This window comes from Dermacentor variabilis, chromosome 9 (genome assembly GCF_050947875.1).
Source record: "Dermacentor variabilis isolate Ectoservices chromosome 9, ASM5094787v1, whole genome shotgun sequence".
Classification (NCBI taxonomy): domain Eukaryota; kingdom Metazoa; phylum Arthropoda; class Arachnida; order Ixodida; family Ixodidae; genus Dermacentor; species Dermacentor variabilis.
The window spans coordinates 147,471,280-147,493,906 of NC_134576.1; the positions used below are offsets into that span (position 1 = coordinate 147,471,280).

The 22,627-nt window shown below is 42.3% G+C and overlaps 1 protein-coding gene across 4 annotated transcripts in view; it reads right to left on the minus strand.

Moving 5' to 3' along the window:
• The window catches only part of AcCoAS (acetyl coenzyme A synthase), a 94,532-nt gene that overhangs the window by 7,492 nt on the left and 64,413 nt on the right, over positions 1-22,627 (minus strand). For 3 of the 4 annotated variants that reach the window (XM_075669929.1, XM_075669928.1, XM_075669925.1), the window contains 7 exons: positions 15,130-15,263; positions 13,862-13,994; positions 11,978-12,034; positions 11,492-11,572; positions 10,102-10,210; positions 9,180-9,379; positions 792-837 (listed from right to left, as the gene is read on the minus strand). In XM_075669929.1, the coding sequence (XP_075526044.1) occupies positions 792-837; positions 9,180-9,379; positions 10,102-10,210; positions 11,492-11,572; positions 11,978-12,034; positions 13,862-13,994; positions 15,130-15,263 (760 nt within the window). The remainder of the gene's footprint in view (positions 1-791; positions 838-9,179; positions 9,380-10,101; positions 10,211-11,491; positions 11,573-11,977; positions 12,035-13,861; positions 13,995-15,129; positions 15,264-22,627) is intronic. The other variant, XM_075669926.1, reaches the window with a different exon arrangement.

A 22,627-nucleotide genomic window follows, 5' to 3' on the forward strand; every position in this document is an offset into this window, starting at 1 on the left:
GATGGAATGGCCATCATGAACATAGAACAGTATCTTTGAAAGTGACCAGCCAAAAATACAGCCCCTGGCAAGCTTGCAAGCATTTTTTGCATACATTAAACCCTTATGTTTACAAAGCACATATCTAGAAGCACAGAATTTTGACATGGTTTGTGATATTAAAATAGGTGAGAAGAGCAGCAGTGGATAAAATGATGCTAAATAGTCACTCCAAAAGAGCAGTGAATCCACTAGAACTGACGAAAATAACTTTGGCATCTCTTTCCATAAACATGACACTGTTGTTGTGATGATGATGTGTGCAGTGGCCTTCTCTCTTTCTTTTGTAAATCCGTACTTAGTGAAGGGAATAGTGCAGGTGTGAGATTTGCTTTCCTTACTGTCATGTGGTCCTTCATCTCAAATTTAAAGCCACCAATGGTGCCTCTTGAGCATGACTTCCATGGTGTCCAACTTCGTAGTGGGCAGCAGCCCTTCTGTGACCAGCCTCAGTGTAGTCATCTGTGCCTGAAAGTTGCCATGGCAACCGTAGGGCTGCTCTATCGGCAGTCATGCCTGGCACAATGAACTGCTGCAAGAAGCTGCCATTGCTTATGCTTGTAAGCCATTACTTGCATCATTCAAGTTAGTATATAGTTGCACATTGTAACCTCATGACTCGCAATTCTTTCCTTTTTTTGTATGCACCCTTTTCTGATGAAAACTGTGCTCCAGCTTGATGCATATTGACTTTATGGATCTAAGTTCTGACACATGCTCAGGTTGCAATCCTACATGACTAGGACACTCACCTTTCTCCTTGAGATCGCTTACCAGCTGATCATTGTATTCATGGCACTGAAATATAATGAAGTCATGCTAAAGCACTCGTAAACAGGCTGCAGGTATAAGTGAGCTATTGTGGCGAGTTTGCTCATGAATACAGTCATACGTTGTAACCCCCCTGCTGTAATGCCTTTGGGCGCTGCGGGGTAATTGATGAATAAAGAATAAAAATACGAAAAAAAATGAGCCAGTCACAATTAATCCATTGCTACTGGTAATTTTCTTTGCATCAATGCATCAGTTTCACCCAAGTCATGTTGCAAAAAAACGGAAAACATTATTAAATATTTTGTTTATAACGTCTTTTCTGTATAGACACAATTGTACCCATTAATAAAATGTAAAAATTGTGCTGTGTATCAGCGACAATAAACGAAAGCTTCCTGTCTGCAGAAACAATAAAAGCAAGCCTTTAGACGAGGTAGAACTGTGTATTGCATTTGCACCATCTAAAGCCTCACACTATTATTTCCTTGAGAACCACTGCCCCTTTACCTATGAGGAGACATCATAAGCCGAGCAACACAAATACTGTTATGAGCAACGCGTAATCTCGAAGCATGCTTTTTGGGGGACGCCAACTGTTGGCGGCAACAACGGTTGCCACGTTGCACCTGCACCCAGTACCCACCCAGCATAGGCAGGTTTAGGTGGTAAGCGTGCAAAATTGAACATCATTAGAATGAGTGTGCAAGTCATTTGTTAACGCTTTCATAAATGCATCGAAACAAAATGTTTTCGTACCAGTTGAACCGAAACAGTTCAGTTTGGGTTCAACTGCAGGGCAAAAAAATAACTGTTTAAGCTGGTTCGAACCAGTTCAAGTTCATTTGCATAACTGCAGAGTACAGGAAAACAGCATAAATTTATTTTGTACAATAACTTAACGCTGCTGCTAATATGCAGTGAAAAATTACACCTGTTGATCTTCAAGCCACACGTAGTTACACAATAACTACGCAGACCCAACACTGATGCTGGAATTCATGTGAAGCAAAGCTTCATTGAGCGAGAGAGGAGAATATACTGAGAAAACACAGAGTCCTCCACCCTGCTCAGGGGGAAAGGGAAAAATAGGGGACTGAGGAGCAATGATGAGGGGGGCAGGCAATAGCTATATAAACGCTCGTGTTCGAAGGGCCTCTTCACAGCCTTGAATCTAGGCTTGTGTTAACCACATATTCTAAGAGAGCCTTGATGGCTAGCTTCATTGACATGTCCGTTCAATGGCCCAGTATCACTTTTTCTCAAAACAGCCTGTTGTCAAATGGCGCTAACAAAGAGATCAATGCCTGTTGTTCCCAGTCGTACTGGGGACAAGCCACAAGTATGTGTGCTCCACAGTCTCAGGTACGTTGCGCTCATCACAGCCGGGCGGGTCCGTGTGCCAGATGCAATGCAAATATTGTCGCATTAACACAACCTTACTTATGGCGCAGCTACTTTTAAATTCATGGGAAAATGCTGTCTATTTACAAATGAGGTACAGCATAGTTGAGCCACAAATGCAATCACTGCGTGAATGAAAAGCTCCAGAAAAGGTGGCCAACCTGAACTGAAAACTTATTTCTTTTTTTTTTTTTTTCGACTTGATGTTTCAGTTCACTTCCGGTTCAAGCAAAAATGTTTTTTTTTTTCTAGTTTTTGGTTCCGTTCTGGTTCGATACCCTGTTTCAAACTGCTGCATCGCACACCCAAAGTGTTGAAATGCAGATTTGCACCTATTTCTTAGATGATGTCTCACATGAACCTGCAAAAATGAAAGCAGTTTCTTTCTTTCTTCTTTTTTTTTTACTTTTTTTCATGGACCTGTCAATTTGTGCCATCATCATCATTATCATCCTGTTTTATGTCCACTGCAGGACGAAGGTCTCTCACTGCGATCACCAATTACCCCTGTCCTGCGCCAAGCGATTCCAACTAGCGCCCGAAAATTTCCTAATTTTATTGCTCCACCTAGTCTTCTGTCGTCCTACATTGCATTTTCCTTCTCTTGGTACCCATTCTGTAAGCCTAATGGTCCAACGATTATCTAACCTGCGCATTACATGACCAGCACAGCTCCATTTTTTTCTCTTAATGTCAATTAGAATAGTGGCTATACCCATTTGCTCTCTGATCCAAACTGCCCTCTTTCTGTCTCTTAACGTTACGCCTAGTAATCATCGTTCAATCGCTCTTTGCGCAGTCCTTAACTTGTTCTCAAGCTTCCTTGTCAGTCTCCAAGCCTCTGCCCCATATGTAAGCACTGGTAAACTGCACCGATTGTACACCTTCCTTTTCAATGATAATGGTAAGCTTCCAGTCAGGAGCTGACAATGTATGCCATATGCGATCCAACCCATTTTTGTTCTGTGAATTTCCTTCTCATGATCAGGGTTCCCTGTGATTAATTGACCTAGGTAAATGTACTCCTTCACAGACTCTAGAGGCCGACTGGTGACCCTGAACTCTTGTTCCTTTGCCCGGCTATTCATGATTATCTTTGTCTTCTGCATATTATTCTTCAATCCCACTCTTACACTCTCTCTGTTAACGTCCTCAATCATTTGTTGTAACTCGTCTGCACTGTTGCTGAATAGATCAATGTCATCGGCAAACCGAAAGTTGCCGAGATATTCACCGTCGATCTTTACTCCTACATCTTCCCAGTTTAATAGCTTGAATACTTCTTCCAAGCACGCAGTGAATAGCACTGGAGAGAATGTGTCTCCCTTGACCACTTTCTTTATAGGTATCTTCCTGCTTTTTATTTATTTATTTATTTATTTATTTATTTATTTATTACGAATACTTTCAGAGCCCGAGGGCATTACAGAAAGGAGTGGGTAATACATATACAAGTGTGCAATAATACAATTTATGAAAACAAAAGTTAACAAAATAAGTAATCTTCAATGGCACTTCTGAACTTAGTGTCGATAATGGCAGCGATGGATGCAGGAAGGTGGTTCCATTCTGTGCTGGTTTTTGGAATGAAAGAATAATTATATAAGTTGGTTCGGCAAAATGGCACACGAAGCTTGAACTTGTGGTCTACACGCGATGAAATGTGCTTCGGTTGAAGAAAAAGACAGCTTTTTAACACTTCATTTTGATGATAGATTTTGTGAAAGAGGCAGAGACGAAGAAATTTACGACGTAAAGACAGATCAGGCAGGTTTAGTGTGTTCTTCATAGTGGATACAGAAGCGTAGCGGGAATAATTTGATAGAATAAACCGGGCTGCGCGATTCTGAATAGATTCAAGGGAAGCGATTAGTATGGATTGACTGGGGTCCCAGATGCTGGATGCATATTCTAGTTTTGGACAGACTAAAGTTTTATAAAGAATTAATTTTAAGGAAGACGGCGCTTTGTAAAAGTTTTGGCGCAAGTAGCCAAGAGTGTGGTTAGCATTGCGGGTTACGTAATCAACGTGCATGTTCCAGGATAGGTCTTCAGTAATATTAATGCCAAGGTACTTGTAGGAGTTAACGGGATTCAAGGGGGCCCCTTTAAGGTAATAACTGTGGTTTGTACTGTGAGGGCGCCGGGTTATTCTCATGGTTTTACATTTATTAATGTTTAATTGCATAAGCCATTTGTCGCACCACAGAGATAATTGATTGAGATTTTTTTGGATATTTAGTGAATCAGATAAATTTGTTATTTTGTTGTAAATTACGCAGTCATCTGCAAAAAGCTTAATTGATGAAAAAACAATACTGTCAGGAAGATCATTTATATAAACAAGAAACAAAGGGCCCAGTACAGACCCCTGTGGTACGCCGGACGTAACAGAAGAAAGAGCAGAAGAATAATTGTTAACAGTTACATATTGAGTACGGTTTGAAAGAAAGTCTTTAATCCAGTTAAATACGCTAGTGTCGATATTAAGTTTACTAAGTTTGAAAAGGAGTAAGTCATGAGGTACTGAGTCAAATGCCTTTGCAAAATCGAGAAAAATGCAGTCTATATTGAAACCGAGGTCAGTAGCTATAAACAGATCATTAGTAAACGTTTGTAGTTGGGTCTCACACGAAAGCATTTTCCTAAATCCATGTTGAGAAATATTTAAAAAAGAATTGTTCTCCAAAAATTCAATTAGCTGCGAATGTATGATGTGTTCTATCATTTTGCATGGTATGCTAGTCAGTGAGATCGGACGATAGTTATCTGCTGAATGAGCATTACCCGATTTGAAGATAGGGACCACCTTCCTCACCTTCCAGTCGCTGGGTAATGTGGAACACCGTAACGATTGTTCAAGAAGTTGTGAGAGTATGATTGCTGAGTACACTCTGGTTATTTTTAGTATCTTCGAGTTAAGTAGGTCAGCACCAGCGGAAGAGGATATCTTCAGATTGTCAATGAGCTTGGTAACGCCAACCCAATCTATAACAATGGGGTCCATAGGGGGAAAGTTTTGGTCAGGTAAATGGGGTAATAATGCAGGAGCAGCTGTATTGAAGACGGAAACAAATGCGTTGTTTAAGACTGTGCAAGACTGGCTAAGAGGAAGGATAGTGTCATCGCTATCAGATAACTGTATCAGCCTAGTTATTGAACGACTGACAATGCTCCAAAATTTGTGAGGGTTTGTTCGAAGTACCGATGGCAGGGTGTTGTTAAGAAAAGAATCTTATGCGCACTGAATCGCACCAGTATATTCTTTATGAACTCGCTGATGTGCTGCCCAATGATCAGTATTGTTAGTTCGCTTTGCACGACGGAACATTCTTTTCTTTTTATTTGATAAGTGCTTTAACGAAGAGTTGAACCATGGTGACCGGGAATTGTAGATGATTTTCTTTTTCGGAATATATTGTTCAACGAGATGTAGAATCTTTTCTTTATACATGGTCCAGTTTTCTTCTATGGAATGTTTGGTGAAGTTGCTGACATAGCCTTCTGTAAATAATTCTAACTCAGCTATTATTGAACTTGTATCAGCTCTGTTATAGTCCCGTATTATTTTGTATTTTTTCGCATTTCTGTGTCATGTTTTTAAGGTAAAGTGAATCAATGAATGGTCACTTAATCCTGGGAGGTAAGTTAAGTCAGAAACTAACTCTGGAATTGTAGTAAATAGTAGGTCAAGAATACTGGAAGATGTTGCGGTTGTACAAGTCGGCTCATGAACGAGTTGAGTAAGGTTAAAGTCAGCACAAAGATTAAGGAATTGCATACATTCCAATGAGATATTTTTTACGGTAGTGGAATCATTGCTCCATAGTATTGTGGGAAAGTTGAAGTCGCCTAATATAAACAGAGGCGAATTGGGAAACCTGATAACAAGGCTATTAAGGACGTCATAAAGATGGTTACAAAAAGAAGATGAGGCAGCTGGAGGACGGTACAATGCACAGAAAATAAATTCACGATTTGCAATAGATACACTTACACAAACAAGTTCCAAAGACGATACGACTGTAACAGCTGAGGATGCGAACATGTCACTAACAGCAATAAGTACACCGCCCCTAGGTCGGACGTCACGGTCCCAGCGGTATAAATAGTAATTCTTTTCACATTGGAATATTTCGGAATCCTTTATCTTAGCAGAGAGCCAGGTCTCAGTTATAACAATTAAATCAGCAGTGCATGAATCTATGGCTGATGATAACGCGACACGTTTGTTAAGAATGCTCCGCGCATTTGTAAAGAGCAGTGATACATCGTTTCCGTCTTTCTTAACGGTTCTCAGCTATGATGAACTTGAAGTTGCGCCCCCATTGCCCCGCGCATGCGTCTTAGCAACAGGTCCTATTTCACGCACTGAGTCAGTAACAGCGCAGTAAGCATACATTTTATTATTCATGATGAGTTTGTTATATCGCAGTGAACCTGACTGGCCCTTCGACTTACTAAATTCAATTAACTTCTTACGCGATTGACGGGTTGATTTACAAAAATCTTCACAGACAGTTATGCCGGAGATTTTAATTTTACTTCTTTGGGAGAATATCGTGTCCTTGAGCTTCACTGAAGAGAATTTGGCAATAATAGGGCGAGATTTGCTGCCATTAAAACTTCCTGGTCTGTGTGCTCTAGAAATATCGCCATCGGATAATTGCAAGTTAAGCTGTCTTGAGAGCAAATCACGCACAGTGCTTTCTGACTGAGCCCATGTTTCAGCTGAATTGTCAGGGATGCCATAAAACAAAAGGTTGTCACGTCTGGAACGGTCTTCCAAGTCGTCCAGACGGGATTGCATTAAAACGTTCTGTCTCTGGGCTTCTTTGTGTAGAATCATGTGGGAGGCTTAGACCTTAGACTTATGTCAAGCAAAGGACCAGGCAGGATTCCGTAAAGGCTACTCAGCAGTAGACCATATTCACACTATCAATCAGGTGATAGAGAAATGTGCGGAATATAACCAACCCTTATATATAGCTTTCATTGATTACGAGAAAGCGTTTGATTCTGTCGAAACCTCAGCAGTCATGGAGGCATTACGAAATCAGGGTGTAGACGAGCCGTACGTAAAAATACTGAAAGATATCTATAGCGGCTCCACAGCCACCGTAGTCCTCCATAAAGAAGGCAACAAAATCCCAATAAAGAAAGGCATCAGGCAGGGAGATACGATCTCTCCAATGCTATTTACAGCGTGTTTACAGGAGGTATTGAGAGACCAGGATGGGGAAGAATTGGGGATAAAAGTTAATGGAGAATACCTTAGTAACTTGCGATTCGCTGATGATACTGCCTTGCTTAGTAACTCAGGGGACCAATTGCAATGCATGCTCACTGACCTCAAGAGGCAAAGCGGAAGAGTGGGTCTAAAAACTAATCTGCAGAAAACTAAAGTAATGTTTAACAGTTTCAGAAGAGAACAGCAATTTACAATAGGTAGCGAGGCACTGGAAGTGGTAAAGGAATACATCTACTTAGGGCAGGTAGTGACGGCGGATCCGGATCATGGGACGGAAATAATCAGAAGAATAAGAATGGGCTGGGGTGCATTTGGCAGGCATTTTCAGATCACGAACAGCAGGTTGCCATTATCCTTCAAGAAAGAAGTGTATAATAGCTGTGTCTTACCAGTACTCACCTACGGGGAAGAAACCTGGAGGCTTACGAAAAGGGTTCTACTTAAATTGAGGACGACGCAACGAGCTATGGAAAGAAGAATTATGGGTGTAACGTTAAGGGATAAGAAAAGAGCAGATTGGGTGAGGGAACAAACGCGAGTTAATGACATCTTAGTTGAAATCAAGAAAAAGAAATGGGCATGGGCAGGACATGTAATGAGGAGGGCAGATAACCGATGGTCATTAAGGGTTACAGACTGGATTCCAAGGGAAGGGAAGCGTAGCAGGGGCGGCAGAAAGTTAGGTGGATGGATCCGATTAAGAAGTTTGCAGGGACAACGTGGCCAGAATTAGCGCATGACCGGGGTGGTTGGAGACGTATGGGAGAGGCCTTTGCCCTGTAGTGGGCGTAACGAGGCTGATGATGATGATGATGATGTGGGAGGGGGTGGCCAAATACTGCACCAGGGAGGCCAATGTCTATTCTGGTGGGGGAGTGTATTGTTGAAGCTTAGCGGGCCTTTCTAAATTGGTTGTACCTGGATTAGTGTAGCCCCACTCGCCCTCGGCATCTTATGCCGGTGACAGGCGTCACACCAAGCCTGCAGGTGTTGTGTCAATTTGTGTAGATAAAGAATAAACAATGATGACTGAATGAAAGTGCAGGCAGCAGCAGTTTGCGTGCAGTGTGTGTGCGTGAATGTGTGTGCAGAGGGGGGGTAATTCCCTGACCCACTTGTTGGCTACACTCAAACTTTTGAGGTTCCAAATGGCTCCTATGGACGTCAGCGAGGAGTCAGTTGTAAATAAAGTAACAGGAGTGGCTGCCATGTACTAATGCATTGCTGTTGTTAGTAGCACTGTGGTGGACGTGTGTACTAAGAAGCTAAAGCCTAAATAAAAGCTAGATTGGGCAGGGCCTCTGAATTTGGTGTCTAAGTGACAACCATGTCATGCTGTCGTAGACACAGTTGGCAAGAGGTGTGAGGCCAAAAATAAAATGTCTGCTTAGTTGTGCCTTGAATGAACATTTACCAATGCAGGGTAGCGCAGGCCCAATGCGCAGTGCAAGAGGCCCTGCTGATGTGCAGCAGCTGGGAACTGAACCTGCCACTTTGTGCTCACCAACAGAATGCCACAGCCACTGAGCAAGCAGAGCAAATTGTCGCAGAGGTGGCAGTAGCTGTGGAGTTCCAGTTGGCACTGACGCAAGAAGTGCATTGCAGTGAAGGAGCACCAGGTTGTGGCGCTTTCCCGGGGCAGTCTCCTATGCAGGCAAGCTCACTAGCTTTCAAACGGAGTGCACAATATACTACAAGCTGCAGTGTAACTTACATCCTTGAGTACGACGAAGCAGTAGAGGCACTCGCCCTTTATAGGGTGCGGGTGCGCGACCACTGCAGATTCTGCCACTGCTGGATGTTCGATGAGTGCCGACTCCACTTCGGCCGTGGAGAGCAGGTGGCCCGAAACATTGAGCATGTCGTCCATGCGGCCAGTGACCCAGAAGTAGCCGTCCTTGTCTCGGCGTGCCCCTGCAATTACACACCTGTGTACAAACGCTCTATGTGTAGGTGCATATACAACTGTGGTCTTGACGAAAGGCAGCATCATAAGGACCCGCACAAATATTTTACTGGCGAAAGCAACATCTGTAAAAACCCTCGTCAAGTAACTGGTGTGCTGCAGTGATCACAGTGCATGTGCTGTAACAGCAAAACAACAATGTGCGCAAAAAGATTACAAGCACAATGGAAATGAATATGATACTGAGGCAGTGGTTCCAGTGTAATTAGACATTGGATGGACCAGCGGCATAAGGAACATTCAAAGGAAAGTCGGAGAACACTCTCACTACAAACATAGCATTGAATGGTATGATGTGACGTCTTAGACAACATTAAATGTACATGTGTGTTCTTCACTGTAATAAATTCTGTGAATAATGGGGGCGTTTTGAGAGCTACCTACTGGCTGCCAAAGGTATTTGGGCACATCTTGAATTCAAATTGCCTAGAAAAAATGTCTTCACCATGTACCTAAAGGCACACTTGTCGTTAAGGCACTTTATTACCATATTTACAACTTTAAAGAATTTTCCATTTTCTTGTTGTCAAAAAGAGAGTTATTTTTCAGATAACAGGTAAATGCTGGAACAACTTTTATGATATGCAATATATGTATAGAGCATGAACATGGATTTATCAGCTGCCTCATCCTTAGATAAGTGCGAGTTCATAAAGGGGCACCGTCTCACCATCACCAGTGCAGTAGTAACCAGGAAACTTCTTGAAATATGTGGTCTCAAATCGAACATGGTTATTGTAGACCGTTCGCATCATGGAGGGCCAGGGCCTCTTGAATACCTGTGCAGCAAAAAGCGAGCATCACTATGCAGGTCTGCAAAGAACTTAATTTTCTGGCACTGAACTCTCAACCAGAAGTAAATCTGAAAAGCAGTCAAACAGCAAGAAAAAACAGTGGGAAAGTACTACTGAAAGAGTAGTTGCTCTAGCTGTGTGAATGCAACACTAGAATGCCTTGGCATCGCATTGCTAAAAACTTGTTATAACAAACCCTGAATTTCATCTAATAGTTCGTTGCAGGTAAAATCTGGTAGATAAAATTATGTCATATACTAGATTAACACCACTGTTAGTCAATCAGAAACTAGCCTGGAATTGAACACATACATCAACCAATCCAAACTTTTATTCTGCAGCATGGCTTTCTTTTTCGTCTAATAACATGAGTTATTATGCCCTGCTCAACGATATCAAGGCATTCCACTGTAGTGTATTGAAGTGCCCTTGATTGCACTATAATAATGACCCGTACGGGCTCTGAAAGGTCCATTTTACCACTTTGACTTGGTCAGTGACTACAACTCCATATCATCGCACTACCTGAACAGAAAGTTTTCATCTAACCCTTAATATAATGGTGTCCAGGTTAATTGGTGCTTCGCAATGGTGGTACAAGTGGTGACACCATACCATTTGTTAACGATACCCGTGCTGCTGCATATTGAAGAAGCAGCTGCACAGTGACAGCATCTGAAGATGCTCATTAAAACTCTCCCAAGCCTCTCATTATACATGACAACCCATCCAATCAGGATGTGGGATTCAGAAGAGGCCTGAACCGGGCTGCTTGCTTTAATCCCTCTATTAGCAGCCGGCATTAATGGTATAGCAGTAACAGCCATGATGGTACACAGGCAGCACTACCGTTATCAATACCACTTTATCATTATAACCAGTACCACTAGGCTAAACACTAATCCAAAACATTCTATTGTACCAAGATAGTGTTCTTACATGCATAGGACAGTGTAAACAACTAATGAGCATGATGGTACACAGGCAGCACTACCGTTACCAGTACCACTTTATCATTATAACCAGTACCACTAGGCTAAACACTAATCCAAAACATTCTATTGTACCAAGATAGTGTTCTTACATGCAAAGGACAGTGTAAACAACTAATGAGCAGGACTGGTTTTCTAAACCGCTTCCAACTGGTACCATTTGGGTCCTCCTGGCTCTCAGTGTATATGTGTAAAAAAGTGGTAAGAAGATGGAAAAAACAACTAATAATTGAGTTATAAAAGCAATTGCCGCCAAGTGACCCAAAAAACTCACCAGGTAGCCTTCGGCCTCTCCTTCCAGCTCCTTACCCTGCTCATCCACAATAGCAGGCTCCACTCCAAAGAATGGAAATGTCTGCACATGGAGAGCACAAGATGATGGCATCAATTCTGAAGCTTACAAAAATAGAAAGCTTGAAATTATTGGTGCCCAAGCCATATGTCTTTAAAGATGCGACTATTCAAGCATGAGCAACTGACGCCAAAGGAATCTAGTAGTACTATAAATTATTATGCTCAGCACATTAGTGCACAACATTGCAGGGCTCGCTGCTGCAGATACAGTTCGATGCACTTTTCACTGATGTTGGCTGCCAAAGATTTTGCATAAAAGAGCAGAAAGCTTCCTCCGCTGATTACAAAAGACACACAAAAGTGAATAGTGGAAGTCCACAAGTGTCACCACACATGTAATCAGTGGTTCCTTGCTCAAAATATACAATGTAGATGCTGGCCTTTTATGCTTTCATGGCGAGCTTACCGCAGAACCCGGCTTGGTTGGTGTGGCTCCCGGTAAGGGTGTCAACACATGACCTCCCTGGAAAGAAGAGCAGAGGGTGTGCTACATCAATTCCATGCAGCAACCACCATGACTAGTCGACAAATAACAGGCACAGACTAGTATAAATGCAACCATGAACATACACAAAAGAAGATGACAAGACAGACATTCTTGCCAAGGGAGCCATTTCATAAATGTTTATTTTCCAAACAATGTTAACCACCTCATAAGAGTGGTCATTCTGCCCTCTTCTAATGAGTCTTGTCTTACATTTGCCTCAATAAATGTGTTCAACCGGTTATAACTAATTCACATGGCATCAAGTCTTATTGAAATATTCATGAGCAGGTGCTGCTCATTGTTCATAATAAACTAAATGTCGAGTCTTCCACTAATGGACTGCAGGGGGAAAAGCGACAACCTAAAAAAAAAAAATAATAACAAAATCTAGAAATTTCTGAGTAATATGTAGTCCAATGTACTAGCTCCTCCTTCTCTTGCAGCTTCAAGCTGCATTCACATGGATATAAAGAAAATTATACAGCATGCAATCAACATCACAAATCTGTGGACGAAACATTAGGAGTATCACTTCAGTCGCCAATTATGGTCATTTTTAACCGATGGAAAATCATCATCAGCCTGTTGTGTTCATTGCAGGCCTCTCTTCATGCCAGTCTGCAAAATTTCTTGATTTCATTGCAACACCCATCTCTCCCTTATCCTCAACTGTGTTTGGCACCCATTCTGTAATTCTAGTAGACCACTGGTTACCTGCCCTATGCATTACATGGCTTGCCCAGCTCTATTGCGTCCCTGTAACCTCAAACTAGAGTATCACCTACCCTCGTTTGTTCTGTAATCCACACTGCCATCTTCCAGTTCCTAAATGTTACGCCTATATTTTTCCTGCCATTGCTTGTTGCACAGTTCTTAACTTACGTATTCACATATTACGTGGTTATGTTCAGGTATCAATTGATGGGATTAAAGGAAGTAGTAGTCTTCTTGATTTCACAGGTGATGGAAGCAATGAAATGCCTTCGGTTTACAGCCCTCCAAATGAAACTTTGGTACAGATTCTGACAAAGACAAAGCTATATCTGACATGCATATTGCCTCAGAGGGAAAGCTAGTGTCTATCTGAATGCAGCATGCAGCTGCTAGGAAAACCCCCACAGAACCCTCTGGAAGCAAGCGTCACAAGAGACAGAGAGAACATGTGTAGCTCATGCTACATACAGGCAGACATCAACTTTCTTTTTCATGAATTTGCCTCTAATGATGGTGGGACAGTTCAGATGTCCACTGGGAAGTGAGACAGTTATGGTTCCCGCAGTCCTTCATTTCATATCTCCTTTTGTGATTTTATTTTACAGCCAACAGCCACCACCACCACCACCACTACTCCTACTCCTACTACTACTACTACTACTGACTGCTGGCCTCCTGGTTTTCTCAGTAGGCAGGGCGGCTGCCCTGCTTAGTTGGTGGTACAGGGTGCTGCATTCTTTTTCATGAATCTACCATCACCTTAGAAGCTTTTTGCAGAACCCTTCCATTTTCCTTGTTTGTCCTCTTAGGATCCCTCATTAGCTGTACCTAGTTGCACAGGTATGACACAAAGCAATTAGACAACAGGTACAAACAGCCTTAGTAGTATTGGCTTCCCTGTTACATGTACATGTTAAAATATGTGTGCCCCTATTATGGCCTCCTAAGCATTTCAAATTTTTCTCACATGAACTTTTTATTTTCTATCCGATATCTTTGTTCCGCCATACTTAAGTACATGTCCTTCGTGCTATGATATCATACAAGGTGGCAGTATTGTTTAAATAAATAAATATTTAGTCACCATACCGTCTCTGTCTGCCAGAAGGTGTCCACAATAGCACAAGTCCCATTGCCGACCACTTTGTGGTACCAAAGCCAGGCCTCTGGATTGATGGGCTCGCCAACAGTTCCCAAAATGCGCAGCGACTTTCGGTCATGTCTGCACAGCGGAAGTTACAATTGCAGCTTCTGCATGACATCCAAAATATGGCCAACAGTTCCCTCACAAGTGGACTTTGCAAACAGTTCTTGTACCAACGGGTGGTCCTGCTCCATGCGGAGAGTACACCACAGATCTCAGGCACTGCACTACTTGTTCCGCAAAACTAGAGCTTTTTTTGAAATTGGCAAGTTTCTGAGGCTTTGACAGTACAGGAGCTTTAGCAAACTGCCTTAATGTCCTCAAAACAAATGCACAGACAAACAAGAATATTTATGTACTCTGATCATATTCATGTATGCCATCTTTATTATTTCAGAGCAGTTCCATTGATTGAGTGATTAAAAAAAATAATGACCCCTGCCTGTATTCACAAAACTCTTACGTGCCATTCATGATTGACCATTGCTGTGGAAAGGGTCTCTGTTATAGTGGAAATCCCGACCACGGGTGATGGGTGCACAAATGCTGGTCAATGGACGACTGCTCTTAGGAGCAAGCTTGGTGAATATGAGCACACTTGCAAATGCTTAGGGTTACATTACCCTTTCCCGTGAAAGGTCCCTTTTTCCCATTGCCCCACTGTACTGCATGAGCACATCATTGAATCAGTCGTGCGCAACAGCATAAAAAGAGTGGCTCAGCAATGGCAGGCTGCACACATGCATACTTTCGAACAGAATAAAACAGGAATCAATTCACCAGTTATAGGAGTCTTGCAAAATTCCTATTCCCAAAATACTGGCACTCTTCATAAGAGTGATTAATATGTAAATTTTTATCCGCTTTATGTTCCCAATGGATGCAGTTCATGCAACTGTGATATACAGTACGTATGGCATTACTGCTATAACAGCAAACTTCATGCTTCACTTTTCTTGAATTTTTTTAATTTCTAGCAATATTTGTAAAAAAGAAAAATGAAACTTGTGGCCTAAACAACATATCTGCTCTCAGAAGTTAGCAGGTCCTAACTTTGTTGTTTAATTACAATAAATCTTGCCAAAATTGGCTGAGTGGACGACCAGGAAAACAGTGTCTTCACTGCCATATATTTAGATGAGAGCTGCAATGCGAAACTTCCCCCAAGCTGTCATCAATGTCAAGTTTGTAGCCAGAAAAAGGTGCAACTCACTTGCGAACGAAGGAGTCGCCATACTTCATGAGGGCCCGTATGGCTGTGGGTGCTGTGTAGAATTGGGTCACCTTGTACTTTTCCACTATGGCCCAGTAGCGGCTTGCATCCGGGAAGAATGGCACCCCTTCAAACTCCACGTGCAGACAGACACCACAGCCACACGCTGAAGCGCTCACTCAATGTCGGAAATTCTGACACAGGTGAGATCAGTATTTACAGTCCTTCGTAAACATTAATCACTGTCAGCTGAACAGATAATGGCACAATGATTTATTTTGCACTCCCTATGAGATTAAATGCTGGGGTGCCTATGTTCCTGACAACCTCACTTTAAGAAATTCGCACGAATTAGTAATCACTGATACATAGTAAATTTCTTATATTTATTTCTGCTTGTCTGAAACCTTTTTACTCTGTACCCAGTGATCCACAGATAGCCTATCAACACACAGGTTTGATCCATTCATCTACATATCAACATAATATATAAAGGACATCCTACTAACATGCACTTTGCAAATATCAAGTAGTCAATTATCTATTGGAATTCATGGCATATTAGAATTAGATTCTTTATGGACATTACATACTGACATTGTAGAGATGTATATGGTATGTCATATTGGGTTTCTTGAAGATTTACTTAAGATGCCGTATCGTTTGGGGGATATAATTAAAGTTTTGTAGTTTAAGCTTTGTGGAACATGGCCTTCGAATACACTGAACTCCCCAAGCTTTATTGCACATGAAATGCCATTCACCCTGAATGCAGTGACTAAATATTGCAAAAGTAAAAGGTGGAACCATATACACTCAGGTTAAACCGTAGTTAAGGTTCGTTGAGAATATTCAGATAACTTTTGTGCTGAAATCTGGTAGCTTGGCTGTGGCTATGGCGTGTTGCACTGCTGATCACATGTCTAATGTATGTTGTAACAACATGAAAAAAAATTTTTTTTCGGCCCCTGCATGAATAGTTGCTCCAGCCCATATACCTTTTTCCCAGTTTCCCTATGACATAATCATGTTTTCTCATTTGTTCAAATTATAGTTGAAAATGATCATGTCTGCATCTCATATGTTTTTATCTACCTGCCTATATTCTGATACAACTTAATTTTAATGATGATTGAAGTTTATTGGTGCAAGGGCATCTAAGGCCAAAGAGCGCAAGGACATGTGTTTTGGTTTAAGTAAAATTGCGAGTTTAGGACGATGACTTAAAAATAAAGGCTGTATAGAGTCCTACACGTAAGATAAATTTATGAATACTAGTGCATCAATTCTAAAATAATTACTAAGATAAACATAGGGCCTTAAATGTGTTGGCTACAGGCACACATGTTAAATTATTCTTTATTGTCAGAGTCCCATGCTTTACAGTTCTTGCTTACGCAAAAAGTGCAAGAGCTCAGACATACTTTTGTGCATCAGATTGTACCTCACCTGTGAGGCACTATCTGACGGTTAGGATGGAATGAGATGATGTCTAGAAAGTTAACTTGAATCTTGCTCAAGTTAAAGTTAAAAAGTGCATCCACTGATAAGAACATCGAGGTATGGGGGGGTATATGGTGTGAGTAAAGTTCACTAAAATGAGCCACTCACTCTCTGTGAAGTTCAGGACATTGGATGAGGACATGTAGGATGGTTAGGTTCTCACCACAACGTGTGCATGTTGGTGGGTCAGTTGCAGTCGAGAGGTGTCAGTGTGCGCCATAATTGTGTCCTATTCTGAGTCGTGCCAGGGTGACTTCGGTGTGTATCAAGCTTCAGTGGAAAAAATTTGGTTAACTTCGGTTTAAACAGGTGCAGCTTATTTTCAATTTGCTTGTCCCATTCAGCTTGCCAATGATTACGGAGCGCCTTTCGTACCGCAGGTTTCATATCTACACCAGGTACCCAGCTTACATCAATTGTATCCCGATGAGCCGCTTGTCCAGCATTTTTGTCCGCCATTTCATTGCCTGCGGTGCCAGAGTGGCCTGGCACCCAGCATACAACAAGAGCAAGATTTTGTTCATACGCTACGTGAATGCGTTTAAGGAGCTGGTTTAATACAGGGTTTCGGCTTGCTTTGCCACAAGACAGGGCTGTGACAACGCTTAAGGAATCTTTGTATATTATAGACTTTTGTATTATGTGTTGTACTATGTACTCAACTGCGATCAGGATACCATACGCTTCCACTGTAAAGATGCTGCTATGGTTATTCAAGGTTTTAGATTTGGAGCAGTTTGGGCCATGGGCTGCACATGATACCGAAGTTGCAGACTTTGAAGCATCAGTGATAAATGCCATAGACTTATACTTGTCTTCAAGGGCCAAAAAATGTTACTGGATGAGGGTACTTGGACAACTCTTTTTGTTAAGTTCTGTAAAGGACAAGTCACAGGTGACGGTACATTGCTCCTAAGGTGGGATGGGTTCAAAGTTCGACAAGACTTTGGACAGGGCTCATACGAAAGGCACCAAGTGCTAGGCAGATCCCTAAGTGATAGACAGGATTAAGTAGCTTAAGTATTGTCTTTGAAACCAACTGGTAAACATTACATCCATAGTCTATGCGTGACAACACAGGGCTTTTAAAAAGAGATAGGAAGCAATACCTATCTGTTCCCCACGACTGGTGAGGTAAAATCTTTAACATGTTCATAGTTTTAAGAGCTTCAACTGTTTTATATGCTGCACGAAGGTTAGCTTACTATCGAAGATTACACCCAGAAATTTTTGTTCTTTTCTAGTTACCAGGCTTCTCCCGTGCATCGTAATGCAAGGGTCAGGACAAACCCCTCTTCGTCTAGACAACAGCACACAGGAAGTCCTTTCTGCACTGAATCTAAACCCGTTTTCGTCTGCCCATTTTGTGAGCCGATTAACACTCAACTGTATCTGGCGTTCACATATGGACAGGTTGCAAGATTTAAAGCTGATTTGGATGTCGTACACATAGACAGAATAAGACATCGTGGATGGTATAACAGAGCGGAGAGAGTTCATTTTGATTATAAAAAGTGTGCAACTTAGCACTCCTCCCTGTGGTACACCGTTTTCTTGAATAAAAGTGCATGATAGTACATTGCCAATTCTTACGTGGAACTTTCTTTCAGATAAGTAATTTTGCAAAATGTTCAGCATGCTACCACAAGTTCCATAGGATGACAGGTCTTGCAGAATACCGTATCGCCAGGCAGTATCATATGCCTTCTCAAGATCAAAGAATACAGATAGACAGTATTGGCTGTGTACAAATGCATCACGTATATATGATTCAAGGAGAACAAGATTATCAGTTGTAGACCTCGCTCTTCGGAAGCCAGATTGGCGAGGGTCCCAATATACCATTATATTCTAAAAAGAACACAAAGCGACGATTAATCATTTTTTCAAATACCTTAAGTAAGCAGCTAGTGAGTGCAATTGGTCTGTAACTGTTAACTACGGAAGGGTTTTCGCCTTGTTTGAGTATTGGTAGGACTATTGCCTCTTTCCAAGATGAAGGTATATGACCAGTTGCAAAAATCTTATTGTAAAGACCTAAGATGCAGTTTAGGGTGCCACAAGGCAGGTTCTTGATTATTTCATAAGTTATTGTGTCAGAACCTGGAGCTGAGCTACCACAAAAGCCTAGGGCAAGGTTGAGTTCATGGAATGTTAATGGCCTGTTGTACCCTTCTGATGACTTGTTTGGACGCAGAGGAATATTTTCAGCTATTCTTTTATGGTTTAGGAACATTTCAGAATGATTTTCCGAACTTGATACTCTCTCTCAAAGTGCTCGCCAAGAGTGTTTGCTTCATCTTCTATTGAATCACCAGAGCCAGTTACGAGAGGAAAAGGATTTGGACGTTGTCCTTTTAGTTTAGGTACCCTGTTATGTACTTTGCTGACATCCGTGTATGGGTTTATTGAGGATATGTAGCGTGTCCAGCTTTCTCTTTTGAATATTTGGCAAATACGGCGGCCATTTGCTTTGCACCGCTTAAAATTTATTAGGTTTTCTGTTGTTGGGTAGCGTGAAAATCTGCTCCATGCTTTGTTCTGACGTTTCTTTTCAATTTCACAATCTTTGTTCCACCACAGTTTTGGATTGACTTTATCTGTGCAGGACTGAGCTATGCAGTTTTGAGCAGAACAGAGGATGTGTTCAGTGATGTAGCTGGCCAGTTTCTCTACACCTAGGTGGTCCACATCTTCCAGGCACAGTTTACATATGTTTCTAAATTTCGACCCCCAGTCTACACTATGAAGTCTCCATTTTTTTGGGTAAGCTGGTCCATCGTGCCACTTTGTTGCTTCTAGGAGTATTGGGAAGTCATCGCTCCCATATGGATTGCTAATAGCTCTCAATTCCAGGTACGGAAGAAGTGATGCTGACCCTATGGCTAAATCTATACATGAGTATGTGTTATGTGTAGATCTGTAAAAAGTTGGCTCTGTATTGTTAAATAGACAGGCTCCCGATGAAAGAAGGAACTTTTCTATTGCTCATCCTCTCGCATCACATCTCGAGTGACCCCAATATGTGCTGTGAGCATTAAAATCTTCAATTACTATATAGGGTTCAGGAAGCTGGTCAATCAGGTTTCCAAATTCTGCTGAGTCAAACCGTTCATCAGGCTATATATATATGGAGCAAATAGTTATAAGTTGATTGAACAATATAACCCGAACAGCCACTGCCTCAAATGAACTCTGGAGTGATACATGCTGGCATGCTACTGACTTTTGGGCTATGATTGCCACACCACCTGAAGAATTACCATTATTTCTAGCTTTATGGAAAACTATGTACTGTCTCAAGAAGTTCTTGTGTGTCGACTTTAAATGAGTTTCTTGAACACAGAACAGTCGTGGCTGATATTCCTCGAGTAGATCTTTGACATCATCTAGATCTTTGAATAGGCCCCTGGCATTCCACTGATTTGTGTAGCCATATCGAGGAAGATTTTTGTTGTCTTTGTTCAAGAGCACGTGTTAAAGATAGATAGATATGTATACAAGGACGGTAACCGTTCAGGTTACCGGTCCATTTTTCAGAGTAATTACAGGAATTTTATCCCTCCTAGCGCGCTCCTGAGAGCGCTAATCTTTTGGCGTCGATGACGCCGGGGTTCTTTGTTCGACCTCCATGACCTTCTCTGAGGTGCTGGAGGATCATGAACTAGGTGCTGAAACTTGCGTCCCAGGTCGTGGAGTTTGGTTTAGCTTTGGGACCTGTGGAACCGAGGTCTGCAGGCCCACCTTCGATGTTGATGAAGCAGCACTTGCTGCTGCCACCAGGGGGGCAGGCGGAGTGATTACCGGACCACTATCAGTGACCGCGGTAGACTCCCGAGGGATTTGTGATGCTGCCACCCGTTGCGCCACCTCAGGAAAGCTTGTGTGATCTAAGTATGAAAGACGTTTCCTTGCTTCGTGAAATGTTATATTTTCTTTGACCTTTAGTGCAATGATTTCTTTTTCTTTCTTCCATTTAGGGCATGTCCTGGAGTAGGCTGGATGGCTTCCATCACAGTTCACACAATGTGGAGATGAGTCGCAAGTGTCTGATGGATATTTATTGGAGCTGCATTTCACGCAAGTCTGCCTTCCTCGGCATGTCTGGGATCCATGCCCATACCTCTGGCACTTAAAGCACCATTGAGGATTTGGAATGTACGGCCTAACACGTACTTTGATATAACCTGCATCCAATGTACCAGACAGCACACTGGTACCAAAGGCTAGTACAATGTGCTTTGTTCGAAGTTGTTCGTTATTCCTGCGGATTAGTATTCTTTCTACCTTGATGACATTTTGGTCCTGAAAACCTTCAAGCAACTCTTCGTTACTAAGGTCCATGAAGTCGTCTTCAGCGATTACTCCACGGCTCGAGTTCATGGTTCGATGTGCAGACATAGTGACTGCTACATCGCCAATGCATTTCAAGTCGTTCATTTTATCAAATTGTGTTTTATCCTTCAATTCAAGAAGCAGGTCTCCATTGGACATCTTTGTGGCTTTGTAGCCAGGTCCTATCGTGTTTGCTAGGCATTTTGCCACCAAGAAGGGGGAAAATTTGCGCACGCTCGTGTTACCTTCACTTTGTATGACATGGTACTTAGGGAAGTGTTCCTCATTGTTTTTCAAAAAGAATTGGAAGCTTGCATCGATGCGCCATCTTTTTAGAGGGCGATCAAGGGATAGTGGTTTACTTGAAGCCATATAGGGGTCTTGAGTTGGCAGCAGCGCCAACCGCCCACCACCGAGCCTAACGTGGGGACGGAGCAAGTCTTACGAGTAAGACAAACCCTCGCCAGCTGTACGGTGTTACTACAACCCAATCTGGAGTACCCAAGGTTGGCCACCCACACAAGGTTAACCCTCACTGCCAAGAAAGTCAGAAGTAAATAGAAGAGAGCAGAACACAGGAAAGATTGAAAGGAAGAGAGAAAGAGCAGAACACAGGAAAGATTGAAAGGAAGAGAGAAAGACGCAGAATGGAGAGGGGGACAGGAAAAGGCAACTACCGATTTCCCCCGGGTGGGTCAGTCCGGGGGTGCTGTCTACGTGAAGCCGAGGCCAAAGAGGTGTGTTGCCTCCGCCGAGGGGCCGTAAAGGTCCAGACACTTGGCATCGGCTCAACCCTCAGGATCCCCTTTTCCCCGGACACGGTAAAGCCACACACGGTTAGATGTGGGAGGGTCCAAACCCCATGTGCTCGGGTACGTGGTGTCGCAACACACCAATGCCTGCTGCGGCGATAGATGTCCCTGCGGGGACAATTTAATTTTAAAACTTTCGTTAACTTAATATTCTCAATGTGCCATGTGGGAGGTCCATGAAAATGAGTATGCTGCATTTCCTTGTCACGGGTGTGTGCCCCAATGTGTGCACGCTACGTATCTCATCCTGCTGTGTGGCCATTCTGCCACACACCGTCTGCTGTACACACCATGCACTGTTCTTGATAGCACATGTGATGTGACACCTGCAAGTATGCATCGCTAGCATGAACTGAAAAAACATCCACTAGATGTCCTATAGACCTCTGCATGCCTAAAGTGATTATCTATTAGAGGCCCAGCTGCGATATCCTTAAAACATTGCAGCAATGTGATGTGGATGGGACTTAAGTTATCGATGGTATGTATTAGTAATGTTTGGATAAATCTAGATATCTATAGGATGCATGCAATGTCTAAAGCACCATGTTTAAGGGACATCTATGGAACATAAATGGTTATCTGGGTAAAGGTCACCATGATGAATACAACATGCACTACCCATATAGAGAACTGATGTCAACTAGTACTGCCTTATTAAGCTCGCAGAATTAAAAATGTCTGGCAAAGTCAACAATGGCATAGTACTTGTAATACAGTTGAACCTCGTAATAACGAAATCAGCGGGGAACGCAGAAAAGTTCGTTTTCACGAGAATTTAGTTATGAAAAGAGACAGCACAGGTAGGTAATGCATCGCAGAACAATATTTTACTGTGAAAATTCTGT